The 12,098-nt window shown below is 36.6% G+C and overlaps 2 protein-coding genes across 2 annotated transcripts; one reads left to right on the top strand and one right to left on the bottom strand.

The window, feature by feature from the left end:
- The first annotated feature begins 714 nt into the window (after positions 1-714).
- Positions 715-4,473, top strand: LOC133844721 (polycystin-2). Its single transcript, XM_062278830.1, has 8 exons — positions 715-1,952; positions 2,160-2,940; positions 2,994-3,225; positions 3,286-3,513; positions 3,566-3,808; positions 3,863-4,125; positions 4,183-4,236; positions 4,288-4,473. Exons 1-8 carry the CDS (start codon positions 941-943, stop codon positions 4,391-4,393), a joined length of 2,919 nt encoding a protein of 972 aa, XP_062134814.1. The 5' UTR covers positions 715-940; the 3' UTR covers positions 4,394-4,473.
- A 1,565-nt stretch (positions 4,474-6,038) lies between these two features.
- On the bottom strand, positions 6,039-7,184 carry LOC133835543 (uncharacterized). Its single transcript, XM_062265525.1, has 2 exons — positions 7,090-7,184; positions 6,039-6,924 (listed from the first exon to the last, which is right to left on the bottom strand). The coding sequence occupies exon 2, from the start codon at positions 6,814-6,816 to the stop codon at positions 6,223-6,225; it is 594 nt and encodes a 197-aa protein (XP_062121509.1). The 5' UTR covers positions 6,817-6,924; positions 7,090-7,184; the 3' UTR covers positions 6,039-6,222.
- Between the last annotated feature and the right edge of the window lie 4,914 nt (positions 7,185-12,098).

The following is a 12,098-nucleotide window of genomic DNA, read 5'->3' as shown; positions in this document are numbered from 1 at the left end:
AACATTTTAAACGTAAAAGCAAAGATTTAATATTTTCAAATAATTGAATAAATATTTAAATAAAAACATATATATAAAAATATATTCTTTCGAAGTGTTTTTCTTATTCTCATTCTTAGTCAATCACGTTGAAACACTTTAGTGAAATGTCAAAACAGCAGAATATTTATCAAATCATATTTGAATGTACTTTTAAATTCGCATAGAAAATCTCATTTGACTGCGCAATGCTTAGAACGGAGAGAGGAATTACTCCTTAAGCCTCTGGCAGCCATTGTAAGCAGTTTGTTGAGGGTTTTATCACATTTATGCTATTGTATGTGCATTTTTTATGTGTCCCGACAACTCAACTGGCGCTGATAGCCAAAAGGAGCCGTTCTGAGCTCTGCCCAACTCGAGGACCATAAATCAAAAACTGCCTGCAGTTCTGCTGTCTCTCCCCTCCCTCTCTCTGACCATCTCTCCCTCGAGCTGCAATTCAAATGTTGGCGTTAACGCATGAAATATGCATATGTATGACCCAGGATACAGATGCATGGGAAGGATACAGATGCTGTGCAGATGTGTGGATGCACTCCTCGAGCATTGCCGTTTTTTATGCCACACTCCACTCTGCCACCTCGTCTACATCTCATGCGCATTGAATTTGATAGCTCGACAGGTCCGAGTAAGCATTGCTCAAACATTGCCCCGAATTTGGACGCTGTCAGACTCTCAGCTCAGTCTGCTTTAGTTTCGGGCTACGAAAAAAACTTTTTGTTCGTTCGTTCAAGAAACTAATATAAATAAATTATCTAAATCATTGAATAATGTCGGAAGATCGACCGACGCCTTCGCGTAAAAAAAAGGGCGTCCGCCACCGCCACAGCGTGCACGTTCGCAAATTCAGGATACTTCGCCAATTTCCGGAAATAATCAAGATGTAGAACAACCTAGATCTATGCCGCGGCCAGGCTCTTCGGCACATCCTGACTCTTTCTCTGATCCCGGAGGTTCTGCTCAACATCCCGGCTCTTCCTTATATCCTGGCTCTTCCTTAAACCCCGGGTCTTCCTCGCATCCCGGTTCTTTACATCCCGGCTCTTCCATACATCCTGGCTCTTCCTCACATCCCGACTCTTCGCGTCACAGTTCTTCTTTACATTCGGGGTCTTCACGTCACGCTTCACGTCCAAGCTCTTCGCCACATCCAAGTTCTTCTCTACATCCCACTTCTTCATCTCGTTCCCGTTCTGCTTCGCGTTACGTCTATTCTCCCCATGCTGATGCTGCACAACGTCCTAGTTCTTCTGAACGCCCAAGCACTTCGCAGTACTATGACACTATGCCAACTCTACGCTCTTCCTTGCGTTCCGATTCTCCGCTCGGTCGCTTCACAGCACACTCACAGCCAAGACTTACGCGCTTCCAGCTACATGGTAAAATATATCCAGTGGATAAATTATTGCGTCGCAAGCCCAAAAAGAATGAGATGGATGATGAAACACCAACAGAAGATACTCCTCAGCAAAGCGGCTCACGTCGGCAATCTCAAGAGGTACAAGCTAATATACCACGTGAACGTGCACGTTTTCAGGAAGCCGATAGTGACAATGCTGCTCCCAGGACAAATATCGAGCCCTCAGCCACAGACGAAGAAGCCGCTCAAGCGTACGATCCAGGAGCCACTACCGAAATGAAAAGTCAAGAAATGGGCACAGAAACGCCAAAGAAAACGGATAAAATGCTGAAATTCTTACGAAAGAAAAAATCTCCAACTGAGGAAACTGAAGAGGAAATAGATCAGGAAGATCCAGAGGGGCAAGGTTTTCGTCGCCGATCTACCGTACCCATGGAGCGACACGCTGGAAGGCAAAAAGCATCGCGTATTCTATACACAACAGATGAGGAAGTGCGCGATGCACTCGTGGAGTTTGCCGTCTTTATTGTATTTCTCGTATTAACGTCATTGGGTAAGTACAATAGAAGAATTTCGCTTCAGCAAATAAGAAAGTGAGAGTACCAACTTAATAATTAAAAAATAATAGTATTGTCTTATAAGGCATGAATTTTCCATTGATAGCCAATATTAGCTTGTAGGGATGAAAGTAACCAACTAAATATGCACATATTGGCTATATCTCTCTATATCTCTTCTATAACTTTCCCATAATTCGCAGTAACTTTGTCTGTACGACACTCGTATATGTTTTATTTCAACGATACGATGAAGAAACTTTTCACCACACGTGAATTGGTTATTGCGCCATCGGTGACAGTTTGTTTCGAGAAGCTGATCACGGTACCCGATTGGTGGGACTATTTAATATATAATTTTTTAGTCACATTGCATGGTGATATGAGTGTCGTAAGTACCGATGGATCGCATGAAGGTGTCGATGAAACAACTGAACCACCCACTACTGATGAAACTACAGAGACGCGTGAGAAACGCGAAGAGAAATTCAACAGACATAGAATTAATCAAGATTATGAAGACGATGATGAGGGGGGAGGTGGTACAATAGGATCTAAAGTAAGACCAACACCGAACCGAACCCATCTCGATGGACGTGTCTTCTTACATGAGAATCTCCTGCTTGGTCCGCCACGTTTGCGTCAGATCCGAGTGCGAAAAGATACTTGCTTCGTTAACGATGCCTTCATACGATACTTTAATACTTGCTACGATTCGTATTCGAAGGGAGCCGAGGAAATAATTACATCACATGGCGGTGCACCATTTCGTACTATGAAAGAATTGGACTCGACACCGCTGTGGACAGTGCTCAATATGTATGCAACTGGTGGCTACACCGTTGACTTAACCTATGACAAAGAAACGAATCTGCAAATCATCAAGGATCTAAAAAGAAGTCATTGGTTGGATCGTGGTTCACGGCTGGTGCTAGTCGAATTCAATCTCTACAATGAAAATACCGATATTTTTCAAAGCGCCAAGTGAGTGAATTCAACATAAAAATATAATTTTATTTTTATCGAACGTTCTTTAGATTCATAGCGGAAATTCCTCCCACTGGCGGGGTCTTGCCGCAGAGTCAATTGCAAACGGTGAAGCATTTCTCGTTCATTACGGATAAAAGTCTATACATGTCTGTGGTGTATATCTTTTGGTATATTATGGTTGTGTACTACAATATAAATGAACTTAATGAAATACGTAAATCGGGTATCAAGAAATATTTCAAAAGCCTGCTCAACGTACTAGACTCGATTATATTATTGGTAAAACCAAAAACCAAAAAAATATTAATATTTAATTTAATACGTCTGCAAACTTTACAGGTTTGCTATTTGGCGCTGGTCTACAATATTTGGCATACGGTAAAGGTGAAATCTCTAATCTCTTGGGCGAAAACCAGAGAGAATTATCAAAGCTTGGACACGCTGTGCTTTTGGAATACAATTTATGTTGATATGATGGCCGTTTTAGCATTTCTAGTTTGGATCAAGATCTTTAAGTTCATCAGTTTCAACAAGACGCTCGTTCAATTTACCACAACTTTAAAACGCGTAAGATTCTTAGTTTAAAGCGTATTAACTTTCCTATAATTTTCTTTTATAGTGCGCTAAAGACTTGGCTGGCTTCAGTCTCATGTTTGGTATCGTTTTCTTGGCCTATGCACAATTGGGTCTATTGCTTTTCGGCACAAAGCATCCCGATTTTCGTAACTTTATCACCTCAGTGTTGACCATGATACGCATGATTCTGGGCGACTTTCAATATAATCTTATTGAGCAAGCAAATCGTGTGCTGGGCCCCATCTACTTTCTAACCTATATTCTCTTGGTCTTCTTCATTCTTTTGGTAAGTAAGAGCAACTATTTTTGTGGAATATACGTCATTTTTATATGCTTTTAGAACATGTTCTTGGCCATCATCATGGAGACGTACAACACTGTGAAAAGTGAAATAACCCAAGGACGCAGTCAACTTGGCTCGTATGTCTATAAGAAATTGTCAGCTCTAATCTATTTTATCACGCATTGTGGTCGCAAGCGCCAGAATCGAGATACTATCAATCAACCTGATCCCGAACATCAAGATTTTACTGATGATCCAACTGCGTCGAGTCGCTACAGTCAGTCCAAAGTTCATTTGCGTCGTAATATGAGCGAAGCCGAGTAAATATTATTGGCATGATTTTAATTAACAATTGAATAATGTATGCGTTTCATTAGGGCCCACTATTTTGAGGATGTGCCTACTGATACACCCAATAAGGACATGTATCGGTAAGTCTATTATTTTTACACTTGGTGCATTCATTTTTATTTAACTTTCAGTCTAAATAACCGCGTTTCACTGCTGGAGGAAATTCTGGAACAGCTTGTTACCAATATGGATGCCATACTGAAACGCGTGGAAAAGGATGCAAAGAAAAACAAATAGAACTGAGCAATAAACTCTGTATAGAATTTGTTTAAATAAAATGTGTGCAGTTGTGTGCTGCCAAGCAAACAATCAAATAAGCGAAAATTAATTAAGTTCAACGCGCTACACAAAACTAAAGCCAACCGTATGAATCTGGCACTAATCTCTGCCCAAAATGCGCGACTCCCCCTGATTTTCATGCTGTTTGCCTTGCCCACAGAAGCGTAACCGTCAACAAAGCGTTACCAACTAATTAAACTATGTATTTCCAGCTAACTGGCTAGGAGACTACATTGTATGTGCTTCCTTTCTGGCCGAAAGGACATGTGTTTTGTGCTCAGGCACATCATTAAGGGTCGGCGAGTGTAAACTGGTCTAGAGCAACCGCTGTACTGCGGTTGTGGCACGTGTGTGGTGTGGCAACCGAGTAAAGACTGTGTTTAAGGCAACATTAAAAATTGCTAATTACATTTATGTCCAACGAGCAGAAACATAAAGAGATATTAATTGATATGCATTGCATATTTTGTGCATTCGCTTTAAGTTTAACTGCAATTAATTATTACGCATAAAAAATAACAACTGCGTAGGCTGTGCAAATACAAAAAGCAAACGGAGTGCCGTAGCAGACAGGTGCAGACACGGAGTATACGTCAATTGCCACTTGAAAAAGTTACAGCAGGAAGAAGCTTATGAGAGATGGCGCTATGCTGCTTTAAGCAATACCCTAATTTTCCATGCATGAGTGAAACAGACAGATCAACTATGCTGCTGCGCAATTGCATGCAAAGCTCACGTCCTTATGACTACTTGTGCGTGAGTGAAATGGACTGATCTAGAATATTCATTTTGCCGCTGCGCAATTGCAGAAGCTTCCGCATTTATGTACATGAGTGAAAGAGTCTGATCTAGAATGCGCGCTTTGCTGCTGCGCAAATGCAAATGCACTCACACATACACATACACATGCTAGTGAGACTGCTGTGGACGAAAAAGAACATGCATAATAGAAAAACACGCACTTACTTTGTTATATAGCGCTTCTTGTCGCTGCTGCAGGGTATCAATTTGTGAGACTTCTGTGGACATCCATATGCCTGGCAAAAGGCCAAATGGCTGGCTGCATCCCCAAGAAATAATAAATATGTTGGCCACTTGTGCATTCAATGCTGGGCTTACAATCCGCACTCTTCCTCTTCACAAACAACACCAAAAAAAAATTCGTTAAGTGTCTGCACACACACAGCAAAAGCAAAATGAAATTGATGCGTAAATATTGAAACAGGTAAATATGAAATGAAATGGCAAATATTACAACTGCCTTACTTGCTTATTTGCACAACGTAAAACAAACACAACTTGTTTAAAGAAAATAATGCGCGCACAAACTACAATAAATATGAATTTGAAGACGAAGCCAAAAATTTTCACGCGCGTCAAGCAACGGTATCGACTCAAAAAGTCAATGTTAAAAGCTCTACAGGTCTGTTAAATCGCCACAAGAACAACAGAAAACTGTAAGCGGCTTAGTGTAAGCTGCGAAATGTTATTGTTGAACAATTAAGCTGACCACAAGTTAAACATGAATTAATTGCAAATAAAATATAAAACAATACTTACAGACTTAACATTGTAATTGCATAAGATAAAGTCAAATGTATCGGGTTTGTTTTTTGTAGTTGTATTTTAATATAAAGAAATAAATTATGTGCTTGCACAATAAATATGCGTGTAATACTCTTCGAACATTGTAAATAATTTAATGAATGCTGTGTGATAATGAGTGTAGTTTTTTATTTTGTTCTTAACAGCTAAAACACTTAAGATTATATCCCTAAACTCCGTTCTCATTTGGGCAACGGCGCCAGAGATAGCTTCTCAAACTTTGGCATCACGTGTGCTGCAGCTGCACCCTCAACATCAATCAGCTCTGCATCTGGGTTATATGGATAGTCGGGATTCGCAGCGGCAATATCGTTGACAGCAATATCATTGGATAGATCCACGGGCACAAACTTCTCCACCTCGATGTCAATGTGATTATTCAAATCATTGCCAGGATCTGCAATGTCCAACGAGGCCCATTCATCATTAAAGGTGTCGCTCATTTCAATGGCTGCCGCATGATTGCTTTCCTCATCATCTGAGGACTCCAGTTCCTCACGTTCGCGTTCCCGTTCTCCATGCAACTGCAACTGCTCGAATTGCGGAGCGGCGACATCGTCAAACTCCGAGTCAAAGTTTTCAATGGCCGCCAAGGACTCCGGCGCCGCATTATTGTCGCTGTCGCTGTCGCCGTCACTGTCAGGCAGCGGCGTTTCCGCTTCCTCATTATGCGCCATTGTGTCGACGTCAGCATCTTGAGCTGTGGCCAGCTGCTCATGTTGCTCCTCGTACTCCCCTTGCTCCTTCTGCTGCATATCTTCAATCAGTTCGGCCATTACAATCTGTGTGTTGTCGCTGCTCTCTGCAATGGAATCCTCTGCAATTGTGCTTGCGGCTGTAGTTGTTGTGGTTGTGGTTGTGGTTGTTGTTGCTGTGGTTGTGCTCTGTTTATAATGAGTTGTGTTGTATGTGTGTGCGTATGCGTGCGTGTGATTATGCAAATAAATGGAATAAAAGTTGATATTACTTTCGAGTTGCCAATTATATGAAAATTATGTTTTTTAGTAGAAGCTGTCGCAGCATGCAAATTAAATTATTTAAAAACTTACAGCAAACAAACCGTTGTTCTGTTAGTGTTGCGCGCTCTGTTATAACTAAGCTGCTGTTAAGCAAAGCTTTGACTTTTATACACACAATGATAATGAGTCAGTGAGTCAGCCTAGACTGCAGCGCTGTTAACTGTACAGCGCACGTTGCTGTTATACTTAACAGTGATCTAACTAAACTCTCTCACGCTCTCTTGTAAGCTGCTCTCCAAGTTCTAACACTACGCCGCTACATATAGTATTTTTCCCTCTCTCACACATACTGCTGTTGTGTGTGTTTTTGCTTCTTATTATGCACTACCTCACGCATGATTCACCTTCACGTTGAAATTTATTTATACCTTGCAATGCGAACATAGTAAACACAACAAACCAAGGCGCCTCTTAATTTGTCATTCATTTCGTTTTGCTTTGTTTTGTTGGTCACTCGGTCGATGCTTGTAAGCGTGACGTCACATTCGGCAATTTCTTCGTCTCGCTGTCAAGACAGCTGTTGCCGTCTATTCATCTACATGCTTATTATAGTTCGTAGAAATTAATATTAATAATGCAAAAACAGATCGTTAGCTATTTTTGTGCGCAACGCTCACTTAAAAGCGTATTTGCATACTTAAAGATGATTTAATTATTTAACGGGCAGCCGGCAGAACACAGGTTGCGCCAAAAGTCATATAAACATTTGATGAACAAGCTGATTGAGTCACGGACTTAATGACCCTTTCCGGCGAATTTCCTGAGAACTGTCTCGGATAACCCAAGACTGCGTATTCTCGCATAAGTGGCAAATTTGTCACATGTTTAATGAAGTCTCAACTTTGTTGCTTGATTTTTGTATTTGCTTGGTTCACTCAACACAGTGATCTCTAGCTAAACGAAACTTGGTCAGTGTGAAACTCTTAATTATTTTTTTTTTATTAATAATCGAGAAATGATTTTTAATTGATATGATTTTACTATAATATTTCCTGACAAAATAAATTACGAATATTTATTTTGATTCACCGATTTTTTAAATTACGTTTTTAATTGCCAAAGATTTCTGAAAATCATTATAGAAAAATTGACTTCGAAAATTCATGCAAAATAAATTTCTAATTTTTCACACGCAATTATCTGCCCAATATACATATATGATTCAATATTTGTATAACTAATTTATAATTTGTTTTGCAAGCCATTAGCTGCTTAATATTTGATAATATTTGAGCAATTAATTTGCAATTTTTGACAACCAATTAGTTGAAAATAAACGTTTAACGTTATTCAATATCTGTGAATTAGCAGCTTGTTAAATATTATATATTTATTATTAATTCTCAGAAATACGACTTTAAATAAAAAAGATTAATTTTAATAATGGTTTGTTTTTTTCAGTTATCACTGTAACGGATATCTAATACAATATTTAAGTATGCATTTTGCTTAAAGAAATTTATGAGCTATGCTTGTCGATTTTAGTACACAATTTTTCTCACACTTTTCGCATTTTTCCTACAACTGGAACATTTTCGCTGTTTAACGCTCTATTTTACGCTGCATATTTTATGGTTGTGTGGGACTGAGTTTATGTATGCGTGTGTGTATGTGAGTGTGTTTAAGCCAATTCATGCTTCTTTTTGCTCATTTCATGCACACTTTGTAGCACGCACTCTGCTCCTTTCTCAGTTCATAATATAATCCCTGGCCTACATCCCCACCTATACACATACATATATAGAACAGAACCTTTTACCATGTTTAAACAGCGCATAAAAAAATGCCCGGCAAATAACAAATTGAAATGCAAGTGCACAAAGTAATTTTTACAAAGTTATGAAACGTTTTGCTGTCGACACACGAGAACTCTGCATATAAAGTATATGCGATAAATGTGGTTTTATATGTATATATCATATGTTGTATTTGTACAGTTTTTTAATAGCAAAATATTAATAAAATACACATACACACATAACATACTCATATAGAAACATATTTACAGTCGAATATTTGACTGTTTGTGCCAAACGACAGCCAAATTGTTTAACAGCCTTCAACAATTTCACAACATTTCTGCAGGCGAATTTCCCCGCTCAATATTAATATTTATAACCATGCATTTTCAATTCAAATAAGTTTATTCATAGTAGTTTGGGGTGCCAAAACCGCAGCTTTCAATATCCGCAAGAGTTAACAAAAAATAAAACAAAAACAAATGCCACTGTGGGGAGGTGTAAAACAAAAATCTCTTTACATTCGTTCAATGCAGAAATTGAATAAATTTTGCGACTTTTACAAAAAATAAGATATAATTGACATATTTAAAGAGAAAAGCTTCAAATTGATTTTTATTACTAGTTGGTTTTTGATGTTTTCTAAGTATTCTGAAAATTTCAGAACAATCACATAAAGTTTTCAAAAGTTAGAAATAGCTTAAAGATGTTTCGAAAGCAACATTAAACGATTTTGATTGTCTTTGCAAAGAATACGATATGAATGACATGTTTAAAGGGAAATGCTTCAATAAACATTTTTCATTTTTAGAAAACATTAAATTACTACATGATCTTAAAAAATCTTTTGATGTTTTCTAAATAATCTGAAAATTTTAGAACAATTGAATGAAGTTTACAAAAGTTAGAAGAACTGATTTGTCGAAAGCAACATTTAACGTTTCTCCGCCTTAAGCATTCGCCTTGTTTTCTCTTTAAAGTCTACCTATTGAATTCTATATTATATTGTGCTTAAATTTATTCAACAATTTATGCATGGCAAGTTAAATGTCACTTACACTTTAAAGTTGTTCATAACGCCACTTTACGCTGCATTGCATTGCATACTATGTAGTTTTATACATTTTTTTTTTTTGTTGTGCATGGTCATTTATTAATTTTACGTTGATTTATGCCTTAACAAAAGCAAAAAATTAACAAAATAACGCGGAATGGCGACATGCAAAATGCCGAAAAGTCGCGTGCTCGTCGATTTCGATACAATAAATTCTCATAAATATTGCCACACGAGGACGAGCGACACGAGCCTCGAGCGTATTGCCACGCCCATCACGGCAGCAGCAGAGGCAACACGCCCAAGACAAGGATTTATGCACATGCCGCACATGACTTTTAATATAAATTAATTTTTATTATGGCTAAAAGTAATTAATGGACTTGAAAAAAAGCCGCATATATGATGCATGTGCCGTTAAATTGTTGCAACAACTGCTGTGCCACACACACACACACACACAAACACTGTGTGTGGGCAAAAGCACATTTATAACTTTACCGTTATAGTTCACCGATGTCTAGCCTGCTTGTTGTGGCAGTTACAAATTGCGCACATCTAATATAACAAATTAACTGTACCGAGAAGTACATAAAATTATGTACAATAAAAAGCAAATAAAACTCGCTACTTAATTTAATGCAAATTTAAAATGTAAAAGCTCATTAAAGCTCGCCAAGTCCCTGTATTTAATTTCGTGTTAAAGCGTTTAAAAATAGGAAATTTTAGTTTTACACAAAAGAAATTAACTACACAGGGAAGTACATATTATTATGAACAATGAAGATTAAATAAAACTTTCTGTCCTATCATTTAAAAAGCTCATTAATTTTATTTTATTTAAAAACTAGTCTTTAAATACTTAAGAAATTTAAAAGTAAACTTTAGGTACTCGATTTATGGAAACTAAAAATTGTTTAAAACCCTAAAATTCAAAGCTCAAACTTATTAAAGATTTTTTTTTAAATATTTCCATAACATAATTTATTAAATTAATCTTTTCAGTTGGATTAAAACGTAAGCTTTAATTTCACTATAGCAATTTTTCAATAAAACTCTTTCCCTTTAAGCTAACTTGCTTTTTCCACATGAAATCATGGACATTCAATGTTGGGTTTTGAAATCGTTCAACTAGAAATTTGATCTGTCACAAAGGCTTTCAATTATGCAATTATCTATGCATATTTTATAACCCAGACTGTAATTTGCTTTAGCCGCAGAGGTTCCTTATTAACCAATCGTTTTTATATACTATTTTTCATATATGAGGTATTACAACATTTTTTTTTTCGATTATGTTGCGTAATAAAACATATAATTTGTTTACATTATTAATTTAGACGCAATCGCGTCCATCCATAACAAACGCATTAAAAAAACATTACAATTCATACTAATCTATTAGACAAATATGCATATTACAATGTTCTTCATCAGCTATGAACAACAATGAAGCAAATTACTATATGAAAATAAATCTAATTGTAGAAATAAACATTTTGTCGTGTTAATAAAATATTTATTATTGCGGTGGCTGACGGTTTATTGGCTACGCTGAGCAAATAAACGAAACTTAATTATGACAGCGGAAAAAATAGAAAACAATTGTTCGATTTGATAAAAAGTTGATCGACTAAAAGTTGTCTTATAAAAAATGTTTAAAATTAAATGACTGCATAAGCTGATTTCTTTAAAACGTAGTAAAATTTTGCTACAATCAAATTTTACTTAATTAAAATTTCATATTCATTATTTTTAGATACTTTGTATACCCATTAAAAGATAAAATAAAACCAATAATTTATGCATACGCATGATTATTAAAGCTATAAGATTCGCCGACAAAAAAAATTAAATTAGAAATTGTAAAAATGTAGATAATTAAACCAAAGCCATACCAAACACCATCCAACATCCAGACTTGTCATATTAATTAACTAAATCATAATTTAAATTAGTGTAAAAAAAGGGAAATTAAAAAGCAGGCAAGAAACATTATAAAATATAATATATACAACTAAGCATTTGTCTATAGTTTTAATGCAAAACTTTATTTGAAAAAATTATATATATATTAGAAATGTTTATATATATTACAAGTTGACAAATAGATATGCTCAAAATATACAGATTGTTGAGAAATATATATATATATAAAGTATATATATATTGTTGAAATGGTTAGTAGAGCATCGTTTACATTATTAATTGGCAAGGCAATTTGTAAAGCATTTTCTGGTTAGAAT

Source organism: Drosophila sulfurigaster, chromosome 2L (genome assembly GCF_023558435.1).
Source record: "Drosophila sulfurigaster albostrigata strain 15112-1811.04 chromosome 2L, ASM2355843v2, whole genome shotgun sequence".
NCBI classification, from domain to species: Eukaryota; Metazoa; Arthropoda; class Insecta; order Diptera; family Drosophilidae; genus Drosophila; species Drosophila sulfurigaster.
This window is presented reverse-complemented; position numbering and strand designations above follow the sequence as displayed.

Excerpts from the sequence above, each read along its gene's own strand:
- LOC133844721 (XM_062278830.1), top strand. The coding sequence starts at position 941 with ATGCCGCGGCCAGGCTCTTCGGCACATCCTGACTCTTTCTCTGATCCC. Across the intron at positions 3,514-3,565 it reads TTACCACAACTTTAAAACGC|TGCGCTAAAGACTTGGCTGG; the intron begins GTAAGATTCTTA and ends TTTCTTTTATAG. Across the intron at positions 4,126-4,182 it reads CGTAATATGAGCGAAGCCGA|GGCCCACTATTTTGAGGATG; the intron begins GTAAATATTATT and ends GCGTTTCATTAG.
- LOC133835543 (XM_062265525.1), bottom strand. The coding sequence starts at position 6,816 with ATGGCCGAACTGATTGAAGATATGCAGCAGAAGGAGCAAGGGGAGTAC.